Here is a 21,083-nt window from a genome sequence, read left to right as displayed (position 1 = left end):
GCCTCGGTCTATCTGCTTTCTCTGCTGCGCTCTCATGTCTTTTCCATCGGCCAAGTATGTCCATCTCGGCAAGAGCGGCCTGCGCATCTCTGTTCCTATCGTATGTTGCTTCGCTCCTTTTCGGACATCCTATTGACGCAGGCTCGGTCAGCTTGGGGCAATGAGCTACGGCAACCCAAAGTGGGGTGTAAGTGCTTGCTCAGCCCACACCGAAGCCCTCTGACGCGCTTACTCTTAGGCCGATGGATCAGCGGGACCGTGGGTCAAGGATGCGGAGCAAGCTCTACCTATCCTGAAAGCGGCTTGGGACCGTGGTATCAAGTAGGTGTCAGTCTTCATTGTCGCCCTACTCGTGCTCACGCTCATGCCTGCAGCACCTTTGATACTGCAAACCTCTACTCCAACGGTGATTCCGAGCGCGTTCTGGCCAAGTTCATTGAAGAGGTAAATACCAGTCAAGCTCTCGAAGGCGCGGCGGTAGCTGACCCCGTTGTAGTACAAGATCCCCCGCGACGAGATCATCATCGCCACCAAATGCTACGGCCTCGTCGCCAAGGGCGCCGACATCGACATCATAACCTGGACCATACCCGACATGGCCGACCACAGGAAGGAGTACGTTAACCAGAAGGGCCTCTCGCGCGCGGCCATCTTCAACGCCATTGAGGGCTCGCTCGCGCGCCTGAACACGTCATACATCGACCTCTACCAGATCCACCGCTTCGACCCGGCGACGCCGCCCGAGGAAACGATGAAGGCGCTCCACGACCTCGTCGAGGCCGGGAAGGTGCGCTACATCGGCGCGAGCTCGATGCGCACTTGGGAGTTTGCGCTGCTGAACGCGGTCGCGGAGAAGAACGGGTGGACGAAGTTTGTGAGCATGCAGGACGAGTATTCGTTGCTGTATCGCGAGGAGGTTGGTGTCTTCCATCGTTCGACTGCGTAGCATCGCTGACTGGTCTGAAAGGAGCGGGAGATGTTGGCGTACTGCAAGTACCACGGCATCGGGGTCATCCCGTGGGGACCTCTTGCGACAGGCCGTCTTGCACGTCCGTTGAGTGCCGGCGAGACCGAGCGCTCCAAAACGGCCGCCGCCGCCGGATGGGGACTTGACGGCTCAGCAGACAATGAGATCGTCAAGCGGGTGGAGGAGATAGCGAACAAGCGTGGCTGGAAGATGTCGCAGGTACGCTCCCGTATTCCCGCTAGCTCACATAGGTATTGACTCATTTTCAGGTGTCTCTTGCGTGGGCGCAGCGGAGCGTGACAAGCCCCATCGTCGGCATCAACTCGGTCAATCGCGTCGCAGAGAGCATCGTGGATGGCGAGCTGACCGACGAAGAGGCGAAGTATCTGGAAGAGCCGTACGTGTTCCGATGTCTACGCTCCTTTCTGACACTGATCTCGTGTAGGTATAAGCCAAAGGTCGTTCGTGGGCATGCGTAAAGGAGGCGCCGTCACCATAGTAATGAACAATGCTCGTCTGTGTCTGTAGATAACCGCGGCAACACTGTGTAATTGATCGATAGTCAAGCAATTCCTTTATACTATCCAATCCAAATCGGCGTACGCGAAATCATTCGACCGCTTTCGATGAAAGGCCTCTAGTACCGAGAATGGATTTGGTGGCAAGCACTCATCCCCGTGAATCGTGCAGGATTGCAGAGGTTGCAATGTCACACCATCCACTTCCAAGGGACCATCTCTAGAGAGTATTGAAGCGTATATGGCATCACGAAGTGAATCCTCCTGTTCCGCGCTGCATTCACGGCCTCCAAAGTCCATCTCCAAGCGTGATAGGTTAGGTAAGAGGAATTTAGCTCCAGTCCCCCCGCTAGAGCGGTCCAGGGCCGAAATCAGGTCGACTGTGATAAGGGGGAACTCGATATTCTCCTGCAGGGCGTCTTCCGTGAGCGTGACATCTGTGAGCAACGGTAGACGACGCAGACATTCGATTATCGGCTCCGCTGCTGGGGGGTCCAATTGAGACAGAGCGAAGATGCGCAGATGTTTACACTCCCTCGAGCGGTCCAGCATGCTCTGCAAGGCCTCGAACTGGTTATAGGAAGAATATCCAGAGAGGTGCAGCTTCTCCACATTGGGAGCCGATATGAGGTAGCAGAGGAAGACGGCATTGTTGTTGAAATGGATATCCTTCAAAGCAGGGAAGAGTGTTGGCCTCGAGGGAATGGCTCGCTCGTTGAACTTCTCGTCGGCAGCGAAATGGCAAGAGCGTAGGGTAGCGCTGCATGCCATGAATGCGTCGAGGGACGGTTCGGGGCTGACTGTGATGGAGTCGACGCAGATGATAGTTAGGTCGACGATAGACCACATGCGTGGTATCTCGAAGGTTGGGACGGGTGACTTATAGTCAATCCAGAGACAAGTCACGTTGGGTGCATGTCGGAACGAGTGGAGCGGCAGTTGTATGGCGGTATTGCTGCGCTCATCTACGCGAAAAGAGAGATTGTTCAAGGCCGGAAATAGACGGCGACCCATGCTCTCGTAAATGTGCACCGGCAAGCAATCGAGTGTCGCCCTTTCCCATCGGTGAGATTGGGCACAAAGTATCCTCCACGCATCGTCGATCTCCCAGAGTTCATCTGCTGTGGGGTGATCGGGCCAGAGGGTGGCGTAGCCGTAGCGCATCTGGAGGTCTATATCCAAAGATACTTGGGCCGTCCTTTCGAGTTCTGCTGCAAGCAAGGACGGTTCCTCTCTGAAGGTTTGCCAGTTCGTTAGAGCATCAAATCTAAGCTTCGACCACAACCGAGACGTCGTGAGCGCGATCTCGCGCCACGGATGGCACACGCGCGCGAAGTTGAGACTGCGTCGTCCGACGTACGCTTCCTCCCAGTCGTCCGGGACGGCCAAGAGGAATATCAGCGAGATGATTTCGGGATGGAGGCGACGGCATGGTGACAAGAGGGCATCATGCACCGAGATTTGCCCTCGGACGGTCGCCTGTTGTTGGATGAGGCTGTTGATCTGCTCGGCGATCTGGACATCTATGCCGCGTAGCTCGTCCGCCGCTTTCTTGATCACAACGGCCTCGCTGTCATTGGGTACGTATGCTGAGCGATGAAGAGGGTTGTTGGCCACGGCTTGGGCGCGACACAAAGCGTCGGATTGATCCATAGTAGGATACATGCTATTCAATCTGATGAGAATTGCAACACCCAGAGCACGCACGGCGCCTCAAGTACCCTTTGATCTGTAGTCCGGTATATGGGATGTCGATGCCTGGACCCTTATTGAGCGCTGGTATTGGACTTCCGTGTGACGATGATGGTGCAAGTCGAACGCGCGTCGGCACGTGCACGAGGCGTGCACTGCGGCAATGCCTACCTAATACGATTGACCTATGCCTAGTAACCTGGCTTCCGCTAGTTGGCGATACGAAGAAGCGAAGCAAGCTCAAATACTTCGGGAACAATTCTCAACTGTACTGGATTAATTTTCGACCATGTACTCAGCGAAAGTCTACTACTGTCGTACGAATATATTCAAAGTTCATCTGGTATAGAATTGTTATAATAATTGTTGAGTATAATTTCAATCAGATTCAGTCTCTGAGTCCGTGGACACCTGTTTGATCACCATCGCCCTCCTACGCTGAAAGGTACGAACAATAGTATCTCGACAAGGCGGCCAGCACGGAGAGTCGTCAAGTACGAAAGACTGTAAAGATTGAATGGGCATCCCGTCTAACTTCAAAGGCTCTGCCCTGGACCTTAGTGCAGACAATAAAGCGTCCTGAAATGAGCGCTCATCTTGCTGCCAATCTCCCCACAATCGCACCCAGCCGCCAAGAGTCAAGACCAATCGCGAGAGATTGGGTAAGAGGACCTCCGATGCATAGGGCACGTCAGATATATCTAAGGCGCGCACCAGGTCCAGGGTGATCAACGGATCGCAGATGTTTTCCGCGTATTCGTCGTGTGCGAGAGCGACTTCTCTCAGCGACGGCAGACGACGAAGGCATCGGAGAAGTGAGCCCTCGTCGATGAGTCTTAGCTGCGCTAAAGAAAGCGTATTCAAGGACTGGCATGCTTGCGAGCGATCGAGCATGGTTTCCAACGCATCGAACTGATTGTAGTAGGAGTAACCGGAAAGCCGTAAATTGATAGCGTGGGGGGCTGCAATGAAGTAGCAAAGCAGGATGGCGTCGTCTTCGAAGTGGATATCTTCCAGGCAAGGAAAGATGGTCGACTCTTGCGGTATGGGTTCGGGACGATTGATAGACCGATTGACATCGTATTCGACGCTGATGTGGCAGGAGCGCACGGTGGCGCTACACGCCATCATCGCGCGAAGGAGAGATTCGAAAGCGACATCAAGTCCTCCGGCGTAGTTGATTGTTAGGTCAGTGATGGACCATTGTCGTGGCAATTCGAATGTTACCATCGGGGGAACAACGTCAATATGTAGGTTGGTCACGTTCGGCGCATTCTGGAAGTTAGGGAGAATCATCGTTTGTCGGGTGTCCGCATCAAGGCGCCAAATCGCATGCGAGTACTTGGCAAAGTGAATGGCCAGGGTCTGCAATGCAGGAAAAGAGCAAGTAGCAAGGTTGGCGTAACCGGAAAGCGGCAAGTTATAGAAACTGGCCCGCTTCCATCGGTGCGAAAGTGTACGAAGCAGTAGCCAAGCGTCGTTCTCCCCCCAGAAATTGTCCCACGAGGCATAGGGCATCGGATGTCTGTGCACGAGGGAGCCCATCTGTACGTCTACGTCCAGAGGCACCTGCGCTGTCCTTTCCACATCCTCTTCGAGTGCGAGCAGACTTGCTTCTCCGACTGATGGCCAACGGATCCACGCTTCGAGACGGAGTCTTGACCATAGCCTGGGAGTGTCGAATGCGACGTTTCGCCAAAGACGACACACCCGCGCGAAGTTGGGGCTGCGTTGTCCAGCGTACGCTTGCTCCCAGTCATCCGGGACGGCCAGTAGGAAGATCATCGAGAGAGCTTCAGAAGGCAAGCGGCGACATGGTGACAGAAGGGCGTTATTGAGCGCAATCTGCTCCCGAACGGCTGCCCGTCGTTCAGAGAGACTGGATATCTGTTCGCCGATCTGAACGTCTATGCTGCGTAGTTCGTCCGCCATTTCCTTGATGTTCGCCGCCTCTTCCTCACTGGGCACATAAGCAGTGCGGTGCAAGGGGATGCTGGCAATCGTTCGGGCGTAAGACAAAACGTGATCCATGGAACGCATGTTACAGAACCTGAGGCTAGCTGAGTAACGGAACACAGTGCACGGCTGGCAGACGCACAAGTTACAGTTTTTCGCAACCTGGAAAGGTATTGTCGCGTTCAAGACGAGGGTTGTCGCTGAAGTCGATGATGGTTCTGGTCAAGGTGTGTACCGGCACCGCGTGCACTCGGCGTATAATGTAAGTTACCTAATGAAGAGACGTGATGCTCCCGCACATCCCTCGTGTCTTGGAACGTTGCAGATCGAACTGGACTGCGGGTTTGGCATCAGCGTCCACGTACAAAAGCAAGCTGCGAGGTCGAAGTCGGGATCGAGCTTATCAGTATAGATCTCATCACTGAACATTCCAATTCTACCGACTGTTACAACGGTGGTAACGGTCGCCGACACTGAGGACATATATTCTTGATCGCAAGCCACCTCTCCAGGCATTTCGTATGCTGAAAAATGTCACAGTCAATCCATGCTCATCACGCGAGATCGAAAGCGGCGACTTACGAATAGATGGTGGCACGGCGCCAGACTGTACTCCTTACGCGCACCACGAAGCGGAGCTATCGACGTTTCCTTCTCCCCTGACCCGCCTTCGCCCCCGATGTCAATTGCTTCCATGCATATAGCGCAGTCGCCAAGGGCAGCTTCAAGGTCTGTGGGTAGGGGTGGATGGTAGTCGTAGACGTCATTACGGGTCGCGAGCTACGCAAATATTGTTAGCCACAGTTTTTCAGTCCCACGTGCAAGGCGCGGCTTACCCGCGCTGGCATGAAGAACGTTGGTCCGACCCAACTCTGTAGGATCACGAACCCTGCCTGCAAGAACATGAACAGCACCAATGGTCGTGCCCATGCTACATGCACCGTCAGCTACTCGCACTATCATTGCAACAACGGGCTCACCTCTCTCCCCAATCTCGAACACATTGTCCTCATTTGCCAAGAAGTACAGCAGATGCGCAGACCGCAGGATGGTGGTACCGAGGATGTACTCCGCAGGCCGTCCAAGGCTAGGACCGGATGCAATATCCCCGTCTCCCGGCACAGTAGTGCGCACGACGTCGAGGCCACCGAGCGCACTGGGACGACCACGACGGAAGGCGCGGTAGATCTCTGGCAGCCACATGAAACCATGCGTGCAGAAGGCAAAGACGGCAGTGACCTGTATGATGCGCCGTGTCAGCATGAGGCAGGTTGGAGTCAGCAGAAGATGACTGACCTGAGGCGACACCAGAATCCTCGCCGTCAATACCAACATACCGAAGGTCACCAGCCATATTCTCGCCGCCGGGTCGTTCCGCACATGGCGCCAGAAGAAGCTGATGAAAGACTCGCGCGCTGGTGTTGCTAATGCAGGGGTTGGCGGTGTTGTCGTTGGTGTATGCATCGCGCCAGTCGCCGGCGACCCGCCTCCAGCTGCACCCACGGGTGACCCGCTGTCCGATACAGTCACGGACGAAGTGGTGACATGCACTTGGGTTTGCTGAGTAGCAGCAGCTCGCCGAGCAGCTGCCTCTCGGCGACGGGCGGCAGCCATAGCTGCGGCGGCTTCACGTTCGGGTCGTTGTATCTCCCAGATGAGGCCGGTCAGACGCTACACATGAGGTAAGCTCACTCGATCGGAGGAACAGGGAGCAAAGACCTACTCCTTCCAGCACAGCCAAACTCGCGCACACCACGGCAGCACCCAGCAGCGCAATTCCCGAGCGACCTGTGCGTCGAGATGTGTTGTAAGCCAAGTGTTCTCTTCCATCACGCAAGGCGTCCTCTTACCATGGCTGATCAGCGCTACCGTCACATGCCCCACAAACGAGACCGCGTCTACAGCCAACTGAGGCAGTATAGAGAAAGCAGAGTGCGCCGAGAGCGCTGACACCCCGATCTCGCGCAGCCGTCGGACGTGGCGCTGGAGAAGGATGAGGTGCGAAAGGTAGGCGAGGAAGGCGAGGGCAGCGTCTGGATATGCGGCTGATCAGTATAGTACCTAATGCACTTGAGGGACAGCGACTGACATGTATTGATCCTGCGCGAGACAATGGCTGCGAGGACACCCTCGAGGGTTCCCGTGTACGCTGGCGCGTCCTCCTTGTCCTGCCCTTCCGCCCCTGCAGGTAAGTTGATTCCCCACTCGCGTTCGCCTACGCCAGAAATCAGCGATCACTTGCACTGAGAATGTATGTCCCAACTTACCACGCTCCCCAAATACGCCCATAACGCCACACCCCGGGCTGATCATGGCGCCCTTCAGGAGTAAAGGGGGCGGCGGAATGGTATCCGCGCCCGTCGGATGCACAAGCGCAACTTCGAGCTCGGCGAGCTGCGAGCGAGGGACGCCGACCTGACGCTTATTGTCAATATCGACGCGCTAGCGACGAGGTGACTGACGAGGCGATGATACTTACATTCTCCACCTGCCCAAACACCGCAAATGAGCACCGCGGCTCGCCCGTATTCGGATCGTACAAACGTGTAGTCGTCCCGTTGCCCTCCTTGGCCTCCTGGCCCTTCCCTTCACCCACCACACCCCGATAATATCCACCAGCCCAGTCGTCGAACCCACTCCCTTCTCCTCCCTCTCCTGGCGGATGCTCCTCGCTGTATGAGCCCTCCGTGATCGCTTCCCAGCCCTCTTTCTCGAACCTGCGCACACGCCTCTCCAGTTCTTCCTTGACCAGCCGGGCCACTGCGCCTCGGATGAGTGGAGGCACGAGCGCAGGGAGGAGCCGGAGGTCGGGCGAGGTGGAGGAAGACGGCGAGGAGCTGGCGAGTCCGTAGACGGCGCCGGACCGTGTGAGATGGAGGCCGAGGAAGGGGAGGGAGGTGGATTGCTCTTCAAAGTCAGAGGCGGTCTCGTTCGTGGCGTTGACGATGGGTAGCGGGTCGGGCTTGGTCCGTAGGTCGATGGAGCCCTGCGTAGGGAGTCAGCTTTATTGCAACTGCTGAGAGAATGATTGAACGTACAGAAAGCAGCGCCACACCACCCAACGCACGTCGGTCGCGCACATGTTCACTATCTTCTTCGCCTTCTGCGACGGTCTCGACAGCGCCAGCATCCACAGTCCATCCTTCGAGGAACGCATCGCTCTCAAGAACGGGGTAACCTGGGATGGGGTAGTCATCTACACTTAGGGTAATTCGGCGCGTATTGTGCCATGGCCAAGGATTTGCTGCGTCCTCTGCGTCCCCCGATGTCTCTGTTGAGTGATTTGCTGCTGCAGAGGACTCTGGCAATGCGGTACTTGATGCCTCCGCTGTGCGTGTGGAGGGGAATATGCCGAAGAGGGATAGGGCGGTAAGGTTGACCGACAGCTTCGGTGGAGGGGGCGGAGGAAGCTCCTTCATGAGAGGGTGTCGTTCTACATCGGCAAGGAATGTACGCGCAAGATGGTACCAAGATGGCAGGTCTTGTGATGAGTCGCTGCGTCGTTCTAGTAGCGCTTCCGCGGGCAGGGAGGTGGACTGTACAACAGGGGATAAGGGAGGCGTAACATTCCAAAAGCCAATGGGTCCGCGGAAGAGGGCAGTCAGATTGGAGTAGTAGACACCGTCGGGGTGACGCCCTGGAGGAGCAGGCTGGTACGCCTCTTCGAGGTTCAAGGTCTGGAGGAGTTGGCCGAGGACAGGTGGGCGCTCGGCGAGCCAGAATAACGACGAGTTGTTGGTGGCGTTCTCGGGCGGGATAGCAGGATGAGCTGTATATATGTGAGCCAGATAGGCGCAGAGGGGCGGGGGAAACGCACAGGTGTTCATGTGATCTACCCATAAGCTGTAGTTCCCCGCGCGATCTCGCATCGCGGCGAGTGCGCCTTGGTAGCGAGCGCGAGCTGTCCAAAAATCTTCTGCGGGTGCAGTGCCTTTGTTGCGTCAGGTCAACGCCATCTGACATCGGACCTGCAACGATACAACGCACCTGAATTCAGGAAGAACAGCATGGCGCTTATGAACAGAAAGCTCCTCATGGGCGACCTTTGACGCGGATCGCCAGCGCCAAACTCATCTTCAGGAAATGCAGGGGAGGGTAGTATTGTAGTGCGGGGGACTGCCTCTGGCGTTTGTGCATTCCCCGTTCCATTGTCATTAGGCGCCGGTGTCCCACCCCCGCGTCCAGCGCTGTTCGGTCCTGCGGGTTCAGACATCGCACAGGGGCGAAAGAGAGAAGCAGTGGAGGGTGATATCCAAGATTAAAGCAGCATCTATTGTGGCGAAGATTCCAGAGTGAGGACAAGAGAGGGGATATCGAGGGAGGAGATGGTGTACGCGACGAAGGGGTGCGCCACGCACAGCTCAGATGGCCGGCATTGTTCGGCATGTCCGGTCCGAAGGTCACTGCATCTGCTCGGCCAGGTCCGATTCGCCCTTGTTCTAAACCCTCATCTCCCTCGTCACAAAAATCGTAGTGCCCAACCTATTCCACCCTTGAACACAACAGCCACAGTGCGTTGAAGCTAGCCACTGCTTGATCGACGAGTTCTGACACCTCAGCAGCCAACGCTAACCATGCTCGCCGACCAGTTGCAAGCTCATCGCCACGTTACGACTCTTTGCACCAAATGCGGGCATGCAATCACCTCTGCCACGTTTTCCGTTCCCATCGAAGCCATCCGAAACCCAGACTTCCCGACGATGGAGAACGCGGGCGTCATCCAGCAGAACATTCTCTTGGAAGAGGCTGCTGTCGCCACCTACGCCCAGACTATCCGCGTCACGCGCAAGATACTGAAGGATCTCCTGCGGGAGAAAAAGACTCTCATCACCCATCTCACGCGCAAGCGCGCGCTCATCGCTCCTATACGCCGCCTTCCTACCGAGATCATGCTCATCATCCTCAAGATGTCGGTCGCGGACACCTATGACCGCAAAGCGGGCGCCTTCCGTATCCTGAACCATCCCGTCTTGCAAGTCTGCCGCTTCTGGCGCAACCTCGTGCTGGACACCCCACAGCTGTGGACGCATATCAGAATCTATCCAAAATACGACTATTTCTATCAAGAAGAAATGCTGAAGGCCTACTTGCAGCGTTCCCGAACACTTCCGATCGATCTCTACCTGCTCTCCAACGAAGACACGATGCATCTTCGAGTCGACGACGACGATTTTTATATCTGGGATCCGTTGTCGGAGGGGGCAGAGCTGCTGCTGTCTTGCGCGCATCGCTGGCGGACATTCCAAATCGAGGTACCCACCGAGTCCTTACGAGAAACAAGCGAGCCAGTGAACCTCCCGCTGCTCGAAGCATTGTTTCTTCACTCAGACACCCGAAGGTTCAGTCTGTTCAAGCACTGCCCCGCTCTCTCCTCTGTTTACCTGTGCGGGGCTGTCGATCCTCTCCGCCACAATCTACCGTGGGCCCAGATCACCGACCTAGAAATCGCCGAACCATTCGATATTTTCATGGACAATCTCTTGAAGTTGCTGTCAACTTGCCAGTTTTTGCGTCGCCTCGCACTCTTTGTGCCAAAATGGGAGCTGCATGCAAGCCAAGGGAATATCGCTATCTTACCCGCTCTCGAGTATCTCGAGGTCCATGGCTCGGCTGGTGGTCTGCTCAAATGGCTGATCGTGCCCAACCTCCGCGAAATCAAGACTGTACATGTCCCGGGACGCCACGTTCACCCGCACACCACCATGTCTCCGAATGCAGGCTACAATGCACTACTGGATCTCACAACATTGAATGACGCGACCATCGGTGACAACCTAACCACCTTGTCCCTCGTCACGACGATTTGTGCCAACCGCGAGTGGACAAAGCTGTTCACGCACTATGCCGGTGTCTCCCGGCTATGTATCGTGGATTTTTCCGACAGAACTGAGTCTGCAGGTCTGAGTCTCCTCGAGATACTGGTCGCTCATCCTGAGCTACTCTCTCACCTCACTCGCCTTGACTTTCCGACTATGTGCATCGCATCGCCAGATGATCAGCAAGTATTGGAGGATTTCATCAAGCAGCGGGCGTCCACTGGCAGCGGGGGCAAGCTTAAGGAAATCAACATGGGAGCAGTAGAAAGGAAAGATCTGGTCGACAGGATATTGCGCCTTCGGGAACAAGGGATCTGCGTATATACTCAGGAGCCGCCTGATCTTCGTCGTCCTGGAGCTATCGAAGAGGACATAGACCTTTACGACTGATGGGGTGAGTGCTGAGCTTTTGCTATACATGCTGCGTTCTGACCTGAACACAAGATACCACTGAGTGGGTGATGGAGAGGATTGGGAATAGACGAGCGTATAAACGTTCGGCAGGCCCGGACCGGGGAGACGGGCGGCCCGTCGTTGCCCACGCTTTCTTACCTTCACTTCTCTCCAACCCTCATCGCAGTTCAACTTTTCTTCACATGCGTATGTACGGCGCATATATACCTGCTCAAAATAACACTACTCTTATATTTCCCATCCACTTTGGAACACCGCAATCAGAACTGCTGTAGACGTGGACTGTCGGCCGTGGCTGTTCGTAAGCTCCGCGGCAGTGCCCCGCTCACTCACGCTAAGTATCTCCCTGCTGCGAGTCTCACTCACCTTATAAGGCCATCCGACCATGATCGTCACCGACAAGCCACCTCCATCCCCCGCAGCAGCGGACGCAGACATGTCAGAAGAAGACGCGCCGCCGCCGTCGTACGACGCTGCGGCGTCGACGTCTTTTGTCGCGGGCAGCAGCAAGGCCCCTGCATCAGAAAAGTCCTCCCTCCCCCACGCCAGCACCTCATCCTCACCCTACCTTACCCCCACCCACTCCCCCAAACCATCCACGTCCTCGTCCTCGTCCAAAGCCAGCTTCGCCTCCCCCTTATTCGGCCTGCTCCCCTCCAAGTCCACCCGCGAGGTCCGCACGACCGTGAAAGCGCTCATTCAGGACATTATCGTGCAACAGTCCCCCGCGGAGGCCTGCCGCGGCATCCTTCAATCGTGCGCCGAGTCGTGCAAGGCGTACGATATCCCCTTGCACAGCATACTCCAGGAGCGGTACATGGAGGAGCATACGCCGTTGTACTGGGCCATCGTCAAGCGCGCGGAAGAATACCACTCGTCCTCCTCTTCTTCATCCTCACCCAACCCCGACCCCTCCGACCCCTCAGACACCACGCTTCTCCTCCTCGCCCTCGCTGCGCCCTTGACCGCCGATACCATCGCCGACATCCGCGCCGCCTGCCTCGTATTTTCGGACAATGCGCTCTTTCAGAGATTGCGCATGGCCCCGGAGTTCTCGTCCTTGAGCCCCGCTGAGCAGATCCTGTTCAACGGGGAGGCGATGGTGCCGGATAGCGTGCGGGTGGAGGACGTGAAGGGGGAGGGCGCGTTTGTAGCTCACATCCGGATCCCGAAGTTCCAGAGGAGGATGCGGGTGGCGGGGACGGTGGGGGTGGAGTTCGTAGCGTTAGGTGGGTCGATGGTTTCATGCCCTGGGAGGAGGGTAGCTTTGGTGCTCACGAATGCTTGCAGGTCGCATCTTCTGCCTCGCTTTCCTCATCACGCCCCAGAACGTCCGCCGACGACATCCACACCGTCCCGGCTCGTGGTGTCTGTCGCTCAGCCTCATGGACAACAGCTCGCCGACGTTCTTCAACGGCAGGCTCATCGTGCCCGATGCCAGGAGGACCGCAAAGTCAGCAGATGCCCGCTTGAAGTCAGCCGTCGGCGACACGAAATCTTCGCGAGACGAGAATCCCTCCCTTGCAGACACAAATCGGGCGTCCTCTTCTGCGAGTCCTGCATCAGACGCAGGCCCCCGGCGCATGCCCGGCGGGCTCACCAGCAGCACTGGTAGACCGCAGCGCGACCTCGTCATCCCGCTCAAGAGCGACGAAGAGCTCGTCCCTATGACACGCTTCCGCGGTCGCCGACGGAACGACGAGATCCTGGTCGAACTTGAGGAGGGCGCGGGCGGGTTGCAATTTAGGTACGTTGGTAGTCGGTCTCCCAAAAGGAGACGCTTGGGGACCATTACACGAGGAACCGGTGTCTGACCTTCAACGCCGCAGTGGCACCCCCTACCTCCACGAAGACGATACACTGGTCGCGCACCTGGAGGCGAAGCTGGCAAAGCCAGACGACTACGAATGCGTCATCTGCTGAGGCGCTTCTGTACACTTTATGGACGTTTGAGACGGTTACCACAACGAGCAAGATACGATAAAGCAACGACGCGACACCCGCGCATGCATTCCAAGAAATAACTGACACATGTATAGTAGTAGCATGACCTCCGACCCTCGAGACCAGCTCGTCGTGGCTCGTAAGAGCCTTTTGTATGTGGATCTAGTATGCACTAATGTCCGGACTATGGAACACATCAGATGGACAGGATAGGAGAATAGGATGGTGTAGGTAACTAGCGAACAGCGAGATAGGATACGAGATATGGGTACGAGATATCGGTGTGAGATAGCAGAGACAAAAAACTCAAGAAAGCAGGCGAGCAGAGGGCAAGGGACGAGTGAACACGGGACCAGGAACGAGCAAACAGAGCGAGACGAAGAAGACGAAGACGAAGGTGGAAAATCAAGACATACAGCGCCAAGCGTGCGCAGAAAAGTGAACTCAGGTTCAGAAGAGATTGTTTCCCGGGAACAACTCTACCGCCCGGCGTTGAGCGAGGTTCTGGCGCACGAAGAGGGCGAAATCCTGCGTGACGATCAGCTGCCGTACTTGCTGTGGGCGAGCAGCCCGAGCCCACTCACAATGATCGTCCTCTCCAAGTCGTTCAACATAGCGACATCTAAGCCGGAAAGTGCATAATCGATGTCCGCAATGCGCTGTGACAGCCGCGCGGCGCGCTGGGAGGACGTGAGCGTGTCCCAGTCGATGGGATTGGTGGTAAGGACGGGGTGGAGGTGGTTGGGGCTCGAGGAGGAGGCGGCGGCGGACAAGTTGGAGGCAGCGTCGGGATGGGAAGCAGCATCGATATATTCGGGGGTGGAGATCTGGGCGAGGTTTCAATCCAGTACGTGGGGAATCAACACAACGGAGACACGTACGACATCCGAGATAGTAATGTTCTCCAGCTCGCAGATCTGGTGGGAAAAGATGAAATAGGGTCGAATGTAGGCAAGCGAAGACCGTCGGAGGAGCAAAGACGTACCATGTCTGCGTCTTCGTCCTCATCGCGGGCCCATTCCAGCGGTCGGCGGTAGGGGTGCGTCCGGTATCGGCCATAGCCAATGCGTCTGTAGGCTGGAAGGCGAGCGGTAGTGGCCGCGTCTGGTGCATCCGGTAGGGACATTAGCCTTACGCCTCCCGGTGATGCTGGCGAGCATGCGAAAGGGTCGTCTGGCGTCTGAACCGAGTCCGACGCGCCGTGCGCGGTCGTGGGGCGAGTGGCATACGTCTGGTAGGGCGGCGCGCTCTCGTTCGTCGTGGGGGGCGGCCGTGAAGGTGCGAATTCCTCGTACGGAGGCGGCGGGACCAGAAACTGCGCACGATCGGCCTGCATTTCGTCCATTCGCTGAAGTCGCTGCTTGTCCTTGGCCTGGTGGCGATATGGGCGGGACCAAGAGACGATATGCTCCCCGTGAACAGGTAGAGTATTTTATACTCCGCCCAGGCGACGGGCGGGTATAGGGCGCGGCGGCGATCAAAGTCGGGTTGCTCTTCCTGTCCATCCTCTGCGCTTCCTGTCCCTCGTCTGCCGGCAGCAATACGAATACGGGCCGTCCCAGCGGAATTTCGGGCGGCAAAAACGCTAATTCCGGCGGTCCTTGTACATTGTTGGGCTTCCAACTCCTCTTCCGGACATCCCAGGCCCCATGCGTGAGCTCCCCCGCTTTTCCAGAAGCTTGACGCGTATTGCCGGATGCCCCCGCGCCTCCGCTGAACGCAAATCTCCCTGGTTTGCAGTAGGATCTACGCAGAGCAAGGGCCGTGACGTGTTGAGGGCGGTACGATAACGAGAGCGTTGTGGCGCTCCGATTCATTATGCGCGGAGGTGTACAGCCTGCGCGGCAGAGCCTGGGCAGAGGGGAACGATTGAAGGGATACCGCGGCCTGGATCTTGGGGCGGGGGATCACATCGGCGGCGGGCGGCGTTCCCAGGGCTTCCAGGCGACAATGAGGCTCCCCGCGCATCATACGACGCGGAAAGCAGGGCGCGCGGGTGCCGACTTAGAGGGGCGGGGCTTCGTTCAGTGCTTGCGCGCGTGGTACGTTCCCTGGTCGCCGCGGTCGTCTGTACTGTGAGTCAGCTCGTGTTCCCCTCGCTCTCCAGCCTCCCTTGCTGCTCTTTGCGCTGCCTGCCGCTGACATCTTCACCCAGGCATTCGCGATCAGTAGTCGCCGGCACCGCGTCTCGGACGCGACGCACGTGACAACGCGACTTTTGAAGGTCGGTGACTCGAGCGGCGCCCACAACGTCGCTCGACCTCCGACCGCCACCGCGAGGACAACAGCATACGAGTGGTGACATGCAATGGGATATGTTTGCCATGATGAAGTGTGCTCGTCCGAGAGATCAAGCTCGGGATAGAAGATGGAAGACATGAAGAGCGGAAAGTGACATATGCGAGATGTCCTCAAGACTTCACTGGGCGCGGCAGCTCTGCAAGAGATACAGCGCGAGGCAGCAGGCAGCAAGCAGTGCTCAAGGGACTGAGTTGAGCATGGATACGCACCTGGCGTCGTGTTCGCTTCGCGCGAATCTCCTCTTCCCACTCCCTCTGTCACCCCTTCATACTTCGAATTGCTGGGAGAAGCTCTTCGCGCGCATTGTCGCCTCTGGTTGCTCGAGTTTTCGCGTCGGTATACGAAGGCGAGCTTCCTATCGTCGCGCGGTCGAAGACGCCTAAGCGACGTCCCTGGCGCTGGCGAACCCCGGGCCTCCTATCCATGGTGAGCATAAGCTGCCTGGATGACTTGGACTCAATGCGAGCGACGCTGATCACATCCTTGCTGGGTCTGGGTATCGCAAGACGTTATCCGTCCAGGTCGAACGACAAGCGTGCCGAGGAATGAGCGGGCGGGCTACCGTGCAGTTCGTGCGATCCTGCGTACGCGCGACTGAGCAACCGTCGAGCATTGAGGGAGGTGAGTGAGCAAGTGGGTGAGTGGATGAGCGGTTCAGGGTTTGAGTCAAGGGTCTCGATGCTGATTGAGGTCCCCACCTCACATGGGACCGCCGAACGGAAACCCCCAAGACCCCGCAAAATTACCATTTTTGATCAGATTGCCGAGGCGCCCACAGTGCCCCCCTATGTCGCCTCTGTCTCGCACCATCGTCCTGGTGCTCTCAGATATTTTCTCTTGCGCAACCTTATTTTCCTGTCTCATAGCGACGAAGGCCTCAAAACTCCGGACGGCCTTGGGAGAGCGTGCTCAAAGTCAAGCGTCGCCACGCCACATTTCGTCCGGCCTTCGGAATCAGACTCCGGTCAGTAATCTGATCAGTTGCCTTTCCTGTCTTTTACATCCGCCGTTTTGTAGGATCATGCTGCCGCTCTCTCGCCTCGCATAAGGGCAGAAAAATGACAGTCCTGGGCTCAAAATTCCCAGGACCCACGGGGCTGGGATGCTCTGCGATGCCGCTGTACGAAGAAATCCGTGCACCGGGACAATGAGCAATTCGACTACGTTGTCCACTTGAAGTGATGGTGCCGACATTCCCGCCTGCCATCTGGGTTTCTGAGCGTTAAACGAGCATCCCAATGTAGGTAGCAGGTACGGTAATTAACTGCCTACATATCACTGCTAACCGTTCTTAGGGGCTTCTTATAAACAAACCCTCGAAGATCTACACGTCGCGTCGAGGTCACAATCTCACCTTCACTCGCCCTTCTACTAAAATCAAGGCCGAGCTATTCGCCAAAGGGTCAGCGCAATTTAGCCTCCCTTTTTGCGCCGTTCTCTGCAATGAACGGAGGGTCCAAAATTCCTCACGTCTCCGTTGACTTCCGCGCCCGAGAATACAAAACTACTCGAGGTTTGTTACGCTCTAGCTTTTTTTCCCATGCCTATCGTCCCCTTTTCCAGTGATACGCGTTTATGATGCTTCGCTGACTCAAATCGATGTCTGACGGCATTCAAATTGCAGTCTTTCTTCATGGATGTGGCCGAAAGGCACCAGCCCTTGTCATTACCCTCCTTTTACTGGTCAAAGGCGGTCTTCGCTCTGACGCCGTTGAGAATCAACGAAATCTACCAATCAGGCCCTACCTTCATCCCTCTCGCCGTCACGCCCATACCATATTTTTCTATCGGCCGACACCTCCCTCCAACATGCCGAACATCTCGCGGACTTACGTCTGGCGTAGCTTCTGGGTCCTCTCGGTTCTTACAAGAGTAAAACCTCGCCGCATTTTCTTACACCGGTTCGACACGAAATCAACACGAACACCTTTCATCCCCTTTTTGAACACGTCTTCGCGCTATGGCATCTTCGTTTGTGCATATTTGCCACTCATGAATCAGTGGCCTTTCTGAAGGACAAACCTCTCCGAGCAAGATTTGCGCTGTCGTAGTGAAGAATCCTTTCTTAAGCATCGTTATCCTGCTCTCTCGATGAAACCTCCGCCGCGAAAGGGCAAATGCACTTCCTTAACCTCTTCCCTGGCGAGACGCTCCTTATTACGCACTGATTGTTTCTTCAACGTACAGAAAATGCCACTTTATCCCATGCCGCGAGTATGATTTACAGAGCATTTTATGCCAGGTACATATGTACTGTAACTGTGCAGACGGCACGGTAGTATCAGTGCTTCGAGATTATTTTTCCTACAGTCGTCATGCATCTTCAATTTCCCTACCCTGAAACCTCTTTGTAGCTGGCTTTTTGCGTTCGAGGGTGCGGCGGAATTACGTCTTCCGCTTTGCTTGTATTCGGACGTTGCTATTCCTCGCTTATCAGACCTACATCTGACGACACGGTCGCATCATATATGCTGGGTGGACAAGTGAGCTCATCTTTTGCTTGAGCCAGGTACTTCAGGCATCAGAAACCCGCAAGCCTGAGCGAACGAGCAAGTTCAACCATGCCCAACGCGGACCCACACTTCAGCACGTGAGAAACGCGTGAGATGTCGGGCCGAGTACCGGTTAGGCGCGGATACGTCTTCGGCGTGTCTCCGACTGGCGCTCACTGTGCAGCACGGTCGCCGGCAGCCTTCATCTATGGACTCGGCTTCATACGTCCCTTACCAGGCATACAAGGCGAGTCCCGAAGTGACCATGGATCTGACAAAGCCTGAACTATATCCAGTCCAAACGGCACTCCCGAAATCACAGCTTTGGCTCGCAATCAGGGACACCGACGCCGCCAGCCTCGGCGACGTCTCCAGTGAGCTATGTCGACACGGACGTCGCTCGAGGAAAGAGGAGAGAAGAGTCCCTATCCCCAGCGCCTACCATCAAGCTCGATCCCCCTCCACCAGCGTCAAACGGCCTGCCGTCACCGCCAGATTCCGCCCACTCTCACGATGACGACGTGAAGTCGGTGTCCTCGACGGGCGAGGCCTCGACAAGCTCGGCCACCTCCCCAACGACCAACGGCACGATCACCAGCCCGACGGCGAGCACGTCCGCACTGCCGCCTAACGCAACGGACGTTGCGCGCCCTACGGGACCGCAGCGGAAGTCGGCGTCCACCTTCCGGCATATACCCCTCAAGCCCGCGCGCCCGTCGCCTCTCAATCCCAACTCGCGCCATAGCTTGCGCATCGCGTCGGAGAACGGGGCGCGCTCGCCCAGCTCGGGCACGATATCCGAGCCGCAGACGCGCACGTCGTCATTCCACCTGGCGCAGTCATCGGCAGACAAGAGGAAGACGACGTTGTCCCCCGCATCGGCGCATACGCCGGCGCTGCCCACGACTTCGCCATCCCTCTCGGTCTCGACGCTCCCCGAGGAGGCACGACCCACATCCGCAGCGTCGTCCCCCACCCCATTACGTGCGCCGACGTCCCCGCAACACCCGGCATTATCCCTCTCCGTGCCGACCTCTCCACGCTTAGCATCCCCCGGAGCATCACGCGCATCTACCCCCCAGTCGATCAACAAGCCCCTTCCCCCAACGCGCGCCGCGCCATATCGCCCAGGTTTCCAGCCCAAAGGCGTATACCGACCACGCACCGACGAGTTCCTGGCCCATCGCAAGATAGCGCACGATGGCAATCCGTCGGTGCCCGGTCAAGAATCGCACAAACGGATCGAGCGGACGAAGCTGGAGCGACGGCTGGAGAAGCTCATCGCGTTGCATTTTCCTCCGCTAGGTGCTGCTCAGGACGAGAAGGCGTCCTTGAAAGCACCGGCGAACCTGCGGAGACGCTCATCGTTGTTTGACATGGACTTCCGGTCTATGAGCTTCAGTGATGCGTCTTCGGAGCTGCTGCGCGGCGTACTGGAGAGTAGACAGAGCCAGAAAGATAACATTCGAGGTGCGTCTCATGAAACAATGGACGTTCCCGTTATTGACCTCTCATTGCAGCGGCCGAGCAACGTATAGCACCATGGGAGGACGATGCTTCCGTCACCAAATGTCCATGCTGCGGGTACGTGTACCACTTGCAGATCATGCACTATCCACTAATCCCGAATATAGCGCCTCCTTCCATCCCCTCACCAACCGCAAACATCACTGTCGTCTATGTGGCAAGATCATCTGCAGATTACCCATCAAGCGCCCTCAGCGCCCCGTCGTATGCTCTTCCCTCTTCGTCGTGGACCGCGTCACTCGACATATCGAAGAGGTCGAGGAGGGCGTCGACTACGGTGTGCGGAAGCGACGGGTATCGATGGCGCCAACTACCCCGACGAAGAATGGGGCGAGTTCGCCGGTTACTGATGACGAGGAGAAGTTCCTGAAGGGCGTGCGGATATGTAGGGATTGTCGGCCTATACTGCTGTGAGTTGCACCCTCCCACGACCCAATTGTGCCGGCGCTGACAATGTGCAGGCGACAACAATATGAGCAAGAGAGGCACGATGTACCTCCCTTCGTCAAGCTCTATGAGGTGCGTCAGGCTCGAGACGTGTGCGCACTAGCTGACGCTGCCCTGCAGGCGTTCCTGCAATTAGAGCACGAAATTGAGGAATATTTGCCTCAGTTCCAGGAGCTCTTGCTCACGTTGAGGTTCGTCCTGTACTGCTTTCAGCCACAATCCATCGCTGACCTCGAATATAGTCATGACGATCAGCCGACGAAGGAGGCATCCATAGCTCGCAAGCGGCTGCTAGAGGCGTTCGCCCAGTACGACGCTCTGGCCAAGCGAATACGAAAGCTGCCTTGTCCGGGTGGGCCGGGCAGTTCGCAGGACCGAGTGCAAGCTGCGATCCTGAATCGCGCGAGTGCGTTCTTGCAGAAGAACATGTTCCCTCTGCAGGTGAGTTACAATGTGAAGTATACCATGACGGTCAGCGCTAACGCTCCGCAGTCCCTCCCTCGACCCAAGCAACACAAGAAGGCCTCGTCTTCTGCGACATCCTCCCCACCACCCGAACCACCTTCCAAGGTTGATCCCGACTCAGACGTCGCGCGTGCCCTGCAGCCCCTTCTCGAGCAAGAGGCGCTCATCGAATCCTTCGTCGAGGAGGCGAAGGCGCATCGGAAGTTCGAGGACGTGAAGACGCTGAAGGCGAACTTGGCTGAGATACGCGGGGAGATTGAGCGAATACTGGCGAATGCCAACGCGCATAGGTGAAGGACGCATCTCGGAAGTCTGCAATGCTGAGTTGGCAACCATTATCATATCATTTCACTGGATATTTTCCCAATACCATCTCACTATTACATCGAAGGCGCTGTGGCGGGTGATTTTGAGGGAAGATCCTGGCTTGTGGCTCACAGCATGTCAGCGTCCTTCGTCTGATTCGGGAACTTGGAATTGTTTTCCAAATGGAGATGCCCTCGCAGATTACAGCGGAAGCAGAGTACACGTGGTACAGATCGCT

At 56.7% G+C, this 21,083-nt stretch overlaps 8 protein-coding genes across 8 annotated transcripts; 4 read left to right on the top strand and 4 right to left on the bottom strand.

Annotated features, from left to right (window-relative positions):
- Nucleotides 1-34: 34 nt before the first annotated feature.
- Nucleotides 35-1,446, top strand: SCHCODRAFT_02481687 (Aldo/keto reductase; the record flags this gene model as incomplete). Its single annotated transcript, XM_050342802.1, has 8 exons — nucleotides 35-100; nucleotides 152-187; nucleotides 239-321; nucleotides 375-444; nucleotides 497-922; nucleotides 968-1,186; nucleotides 1,237-1,370; nucleotides 1,413-1,446. 8 exons carry the CDS (start codon nucleotides 35-37, stop codon nucleotides 1,444-1,446), a joined length of 1,068 nt encoding a protein of 355 aa, XP_050203033.1.
- SCHCODRAFT_02526144 (uncharacterized protein) lies at nucleotides 1,279-3,309 on the bottom strand. The gene is made up of 2 exons (XM_050343512.1): nucleotides 3,207-3,309; nucleotides 1,279-3,151 (listed from the first exon to the last, which is right to left on the bottom strand). Exon 2 carries the CDS (start codon nucleotides 3,148-3,150, stop codon nucleotides 1,543-1,545), a length of 1,608 nt encoding a protein of 535 aa, XP_050203032.1. The 5' UTR covers nucleotide 3,151; nucleotides 3,207-3,309; the 3' UTR covers nucleotides 1,279-1,542.
- A 246-nt stretch (nucleotides 3,310-3,555) lies between these two features.
- On the bottom strand, nucleotides 3,556-5,260 carry SCHCODRAFT_01345208 (uncharacterized protein; the record flags this gene model as incomplete). The annotated part of the gene is made up of 1 exon (XM_050341477.1): nucleotides 3,556-5,260. Exon 1 carries the CDS (start codon nucleotides 5,215-5,217, stop codon nucleotides 3,556-3,558), a length of 1,662 nt encoding a protein of 553 aa, XP_050203031.1. The 5' UTR covers nucleotides 5,218-5,260.
- Nucleotides 5,261-5,579: 319 nt separating this feature from the next.
- SCHCODRAFT_02661836 (uncharacterized protein) lies at nucleotides 5,580-6,468 on the bottom strand (the record flags this gene model as incomplete). The annotated part of the gene is made up of 5 exons (XM_003035734.2): nucleotides 5,580-5,657; nucleotides 5,716-5,913; nucleotides 5,970-6,064; nucleotides 6,114-6,372; nucleotides 6,430-6,468. The coding sequence occupies 5 exons, from the start codon at nucleotides 6,466-6,468 to the stop codon at nucleotides 5,580-5,582; spliced, it is 669 nt and encodes a 222-aa protein (XP_003035780.1).
- A 3,116-nt stretch (nucleotides 6,469-9,584) lies between these two features.
- On the top strand, nucleotides 9,585-11,530 carry SCHCODRAFT_02033538 (uncharacterized protein). The gene is made up of 3 exons (XM_003034916.2): nucleotides 9,585-9,644; nucleotides 9,696-11,343; nucleotides 11,394-11,530. Exon 2 carries the CDS (start codon nucleotides 9,708-9,710, stop codon nucleotides 11,337-11,339), a length of 1,632 nt encoding a protein of 543 aa, XP_003034962.1. The 5' UTR covers nucleotides 9,585-9,644; nucleotides 9,696-9,707; the 3' UTR covers nucleotides 11,340-11,343; nucleotides 11,394-11,530.
- A 269-nt stretch (nucleotides 11,531-11,799) lies between these two features.
- On the top strand, nucleotides 11,800-13,286 carry SCHCODRAFT_01087415 (uncharacterized protein; the record flags this gene model as incomplete). Its single annotated transcript, XM_003034917.2, has 3 exons — nucleotides 11,800-12,592; nucleotides 12,654-13,110; nucleotides 13,193-13,286. The coding sequence occupies 3 exons, from the start codon at nucleotides 11,800-11,802 to the stop codon at nucleotides 13,284-13,286; spliced, it is 1,344 nt and encodes a 447-aa protein (XP_003034963.2).
- A 53-nt stretch (nucleotides 13,287-13,339) lies between these two features.
- Nucleotides 13,340-14,784, bottom strand: SCHCODRAFT_02607585 (uncharacterized protein). The gene is made up of 4 exons (XM_003035735.2): nucleotides 14,293-14,784; nucleotides 14,189-14,224; nucleotides 13,892-14,134; nucleotides 13,340-13,835 (listed from the first exon to the last, which is right to left on the bottom strand). Exons 1-4 carry the CDS (start codon nucleotides 14,641-14,643, stop codon nucleotides 13,758-13,760), a joined length of 708 nt encoding a protein of 235 aa, XP_003035781.2. The 5' UTR covers nucleotides 14,644-14,784; the 3' UTR covers nucleotides 13,340-13,757.
- A 3,524-nt stretch (nucleotides 14,785-18,308) lies between these two features.
- Nucleotides 18,309-20,833, top strand: SCHCODRAFT_01168080 (uncharacterized protein; the record flags this gene model as incomplete). The annotated part of the gene is made up of 7 exons (XM_050341156.1): nucleotides 18,309-18,359; nucleotides 18,397-19,570; nucleotides 19,621-19,684; nucleotides 19,735-20,037; nucleotides 20,089-20,146; nucleotides 20,195-20,265; nucleotides 20,317-20,833. The coding sequence occupies 7 exons, from the start codon at nucleotides 18,309-18,311 to the stop codon at nucleotides 20,831-20,833; spliced, it is 2,238 nt and encodes a 745-aa protein (XP_050203030.1).
- Between the last annotated feature and the right edge of the window lie 250 nt (nucleotides 20,834-21,083).

This window comes from Schizophyllum commune (assembly GCF_000143185.2).
Source record: "Schizophyllum commune H4-8 unplaced genomic scaffold SCHCOscaffold_1, whole genome shotgun sequence".
Lineage (NCBI taxonomy): Eukaryota > Fungi > Basidiomycota > Agaricomycetes > Agaricales > Schizophyllaceae > Schizophyllum > Schizophyllum commune.
The sequence above is the reverse complement of the archived record's forward strand: the minus strand, read 5'-3'. Positions and strand labels throughout refer to the sequence as shown.

What these genes read in the sequence shown, in the direction of transcription:
- SCHCODRAFT_02526144 (XM_050343512.1), bottom strand. Translation starts at nt 3,150, where the DNA reads ATGTATCCTACTATGGATCAATCCGACGCTTTGTGTCGCGCCCAAGCC.
- SCHCODRAFT_02033538 (XM_003034916.2), top strand. Translation starts at nt 9,708, where the DNA reads ATGCTCGCCGACCAGTTGCAAGCTCATCGCCACGTTACGACTCTTTGC.
- SCHCODRAFT_02607585 (XM_003035735.2), bottom strand. Translation starts at nt 14,643, where the DNA reads ATGCAGGCCGATCGTGCGCAGTTTCTGGTCCCGCCGCCTCCGTACGAG. An exon ending in AGGACGAAGACGCAGACATG is followed by an intron (nt 14,225 to 14,292) that starts GTACGTCTTTGC and finishes TTTTCCCACCAG; the next exon opens with ATCTGCGAGCTGGAGAACAT. An exon ending in ACATTACTATCTCGGATGTC is followed by an intron (nt 14,135 to 14,188) that starts GTACGTGTCTCC and finishes AACCTCGCCCAG; the next exon opens with ATCTCCACCCCCGAATATAT.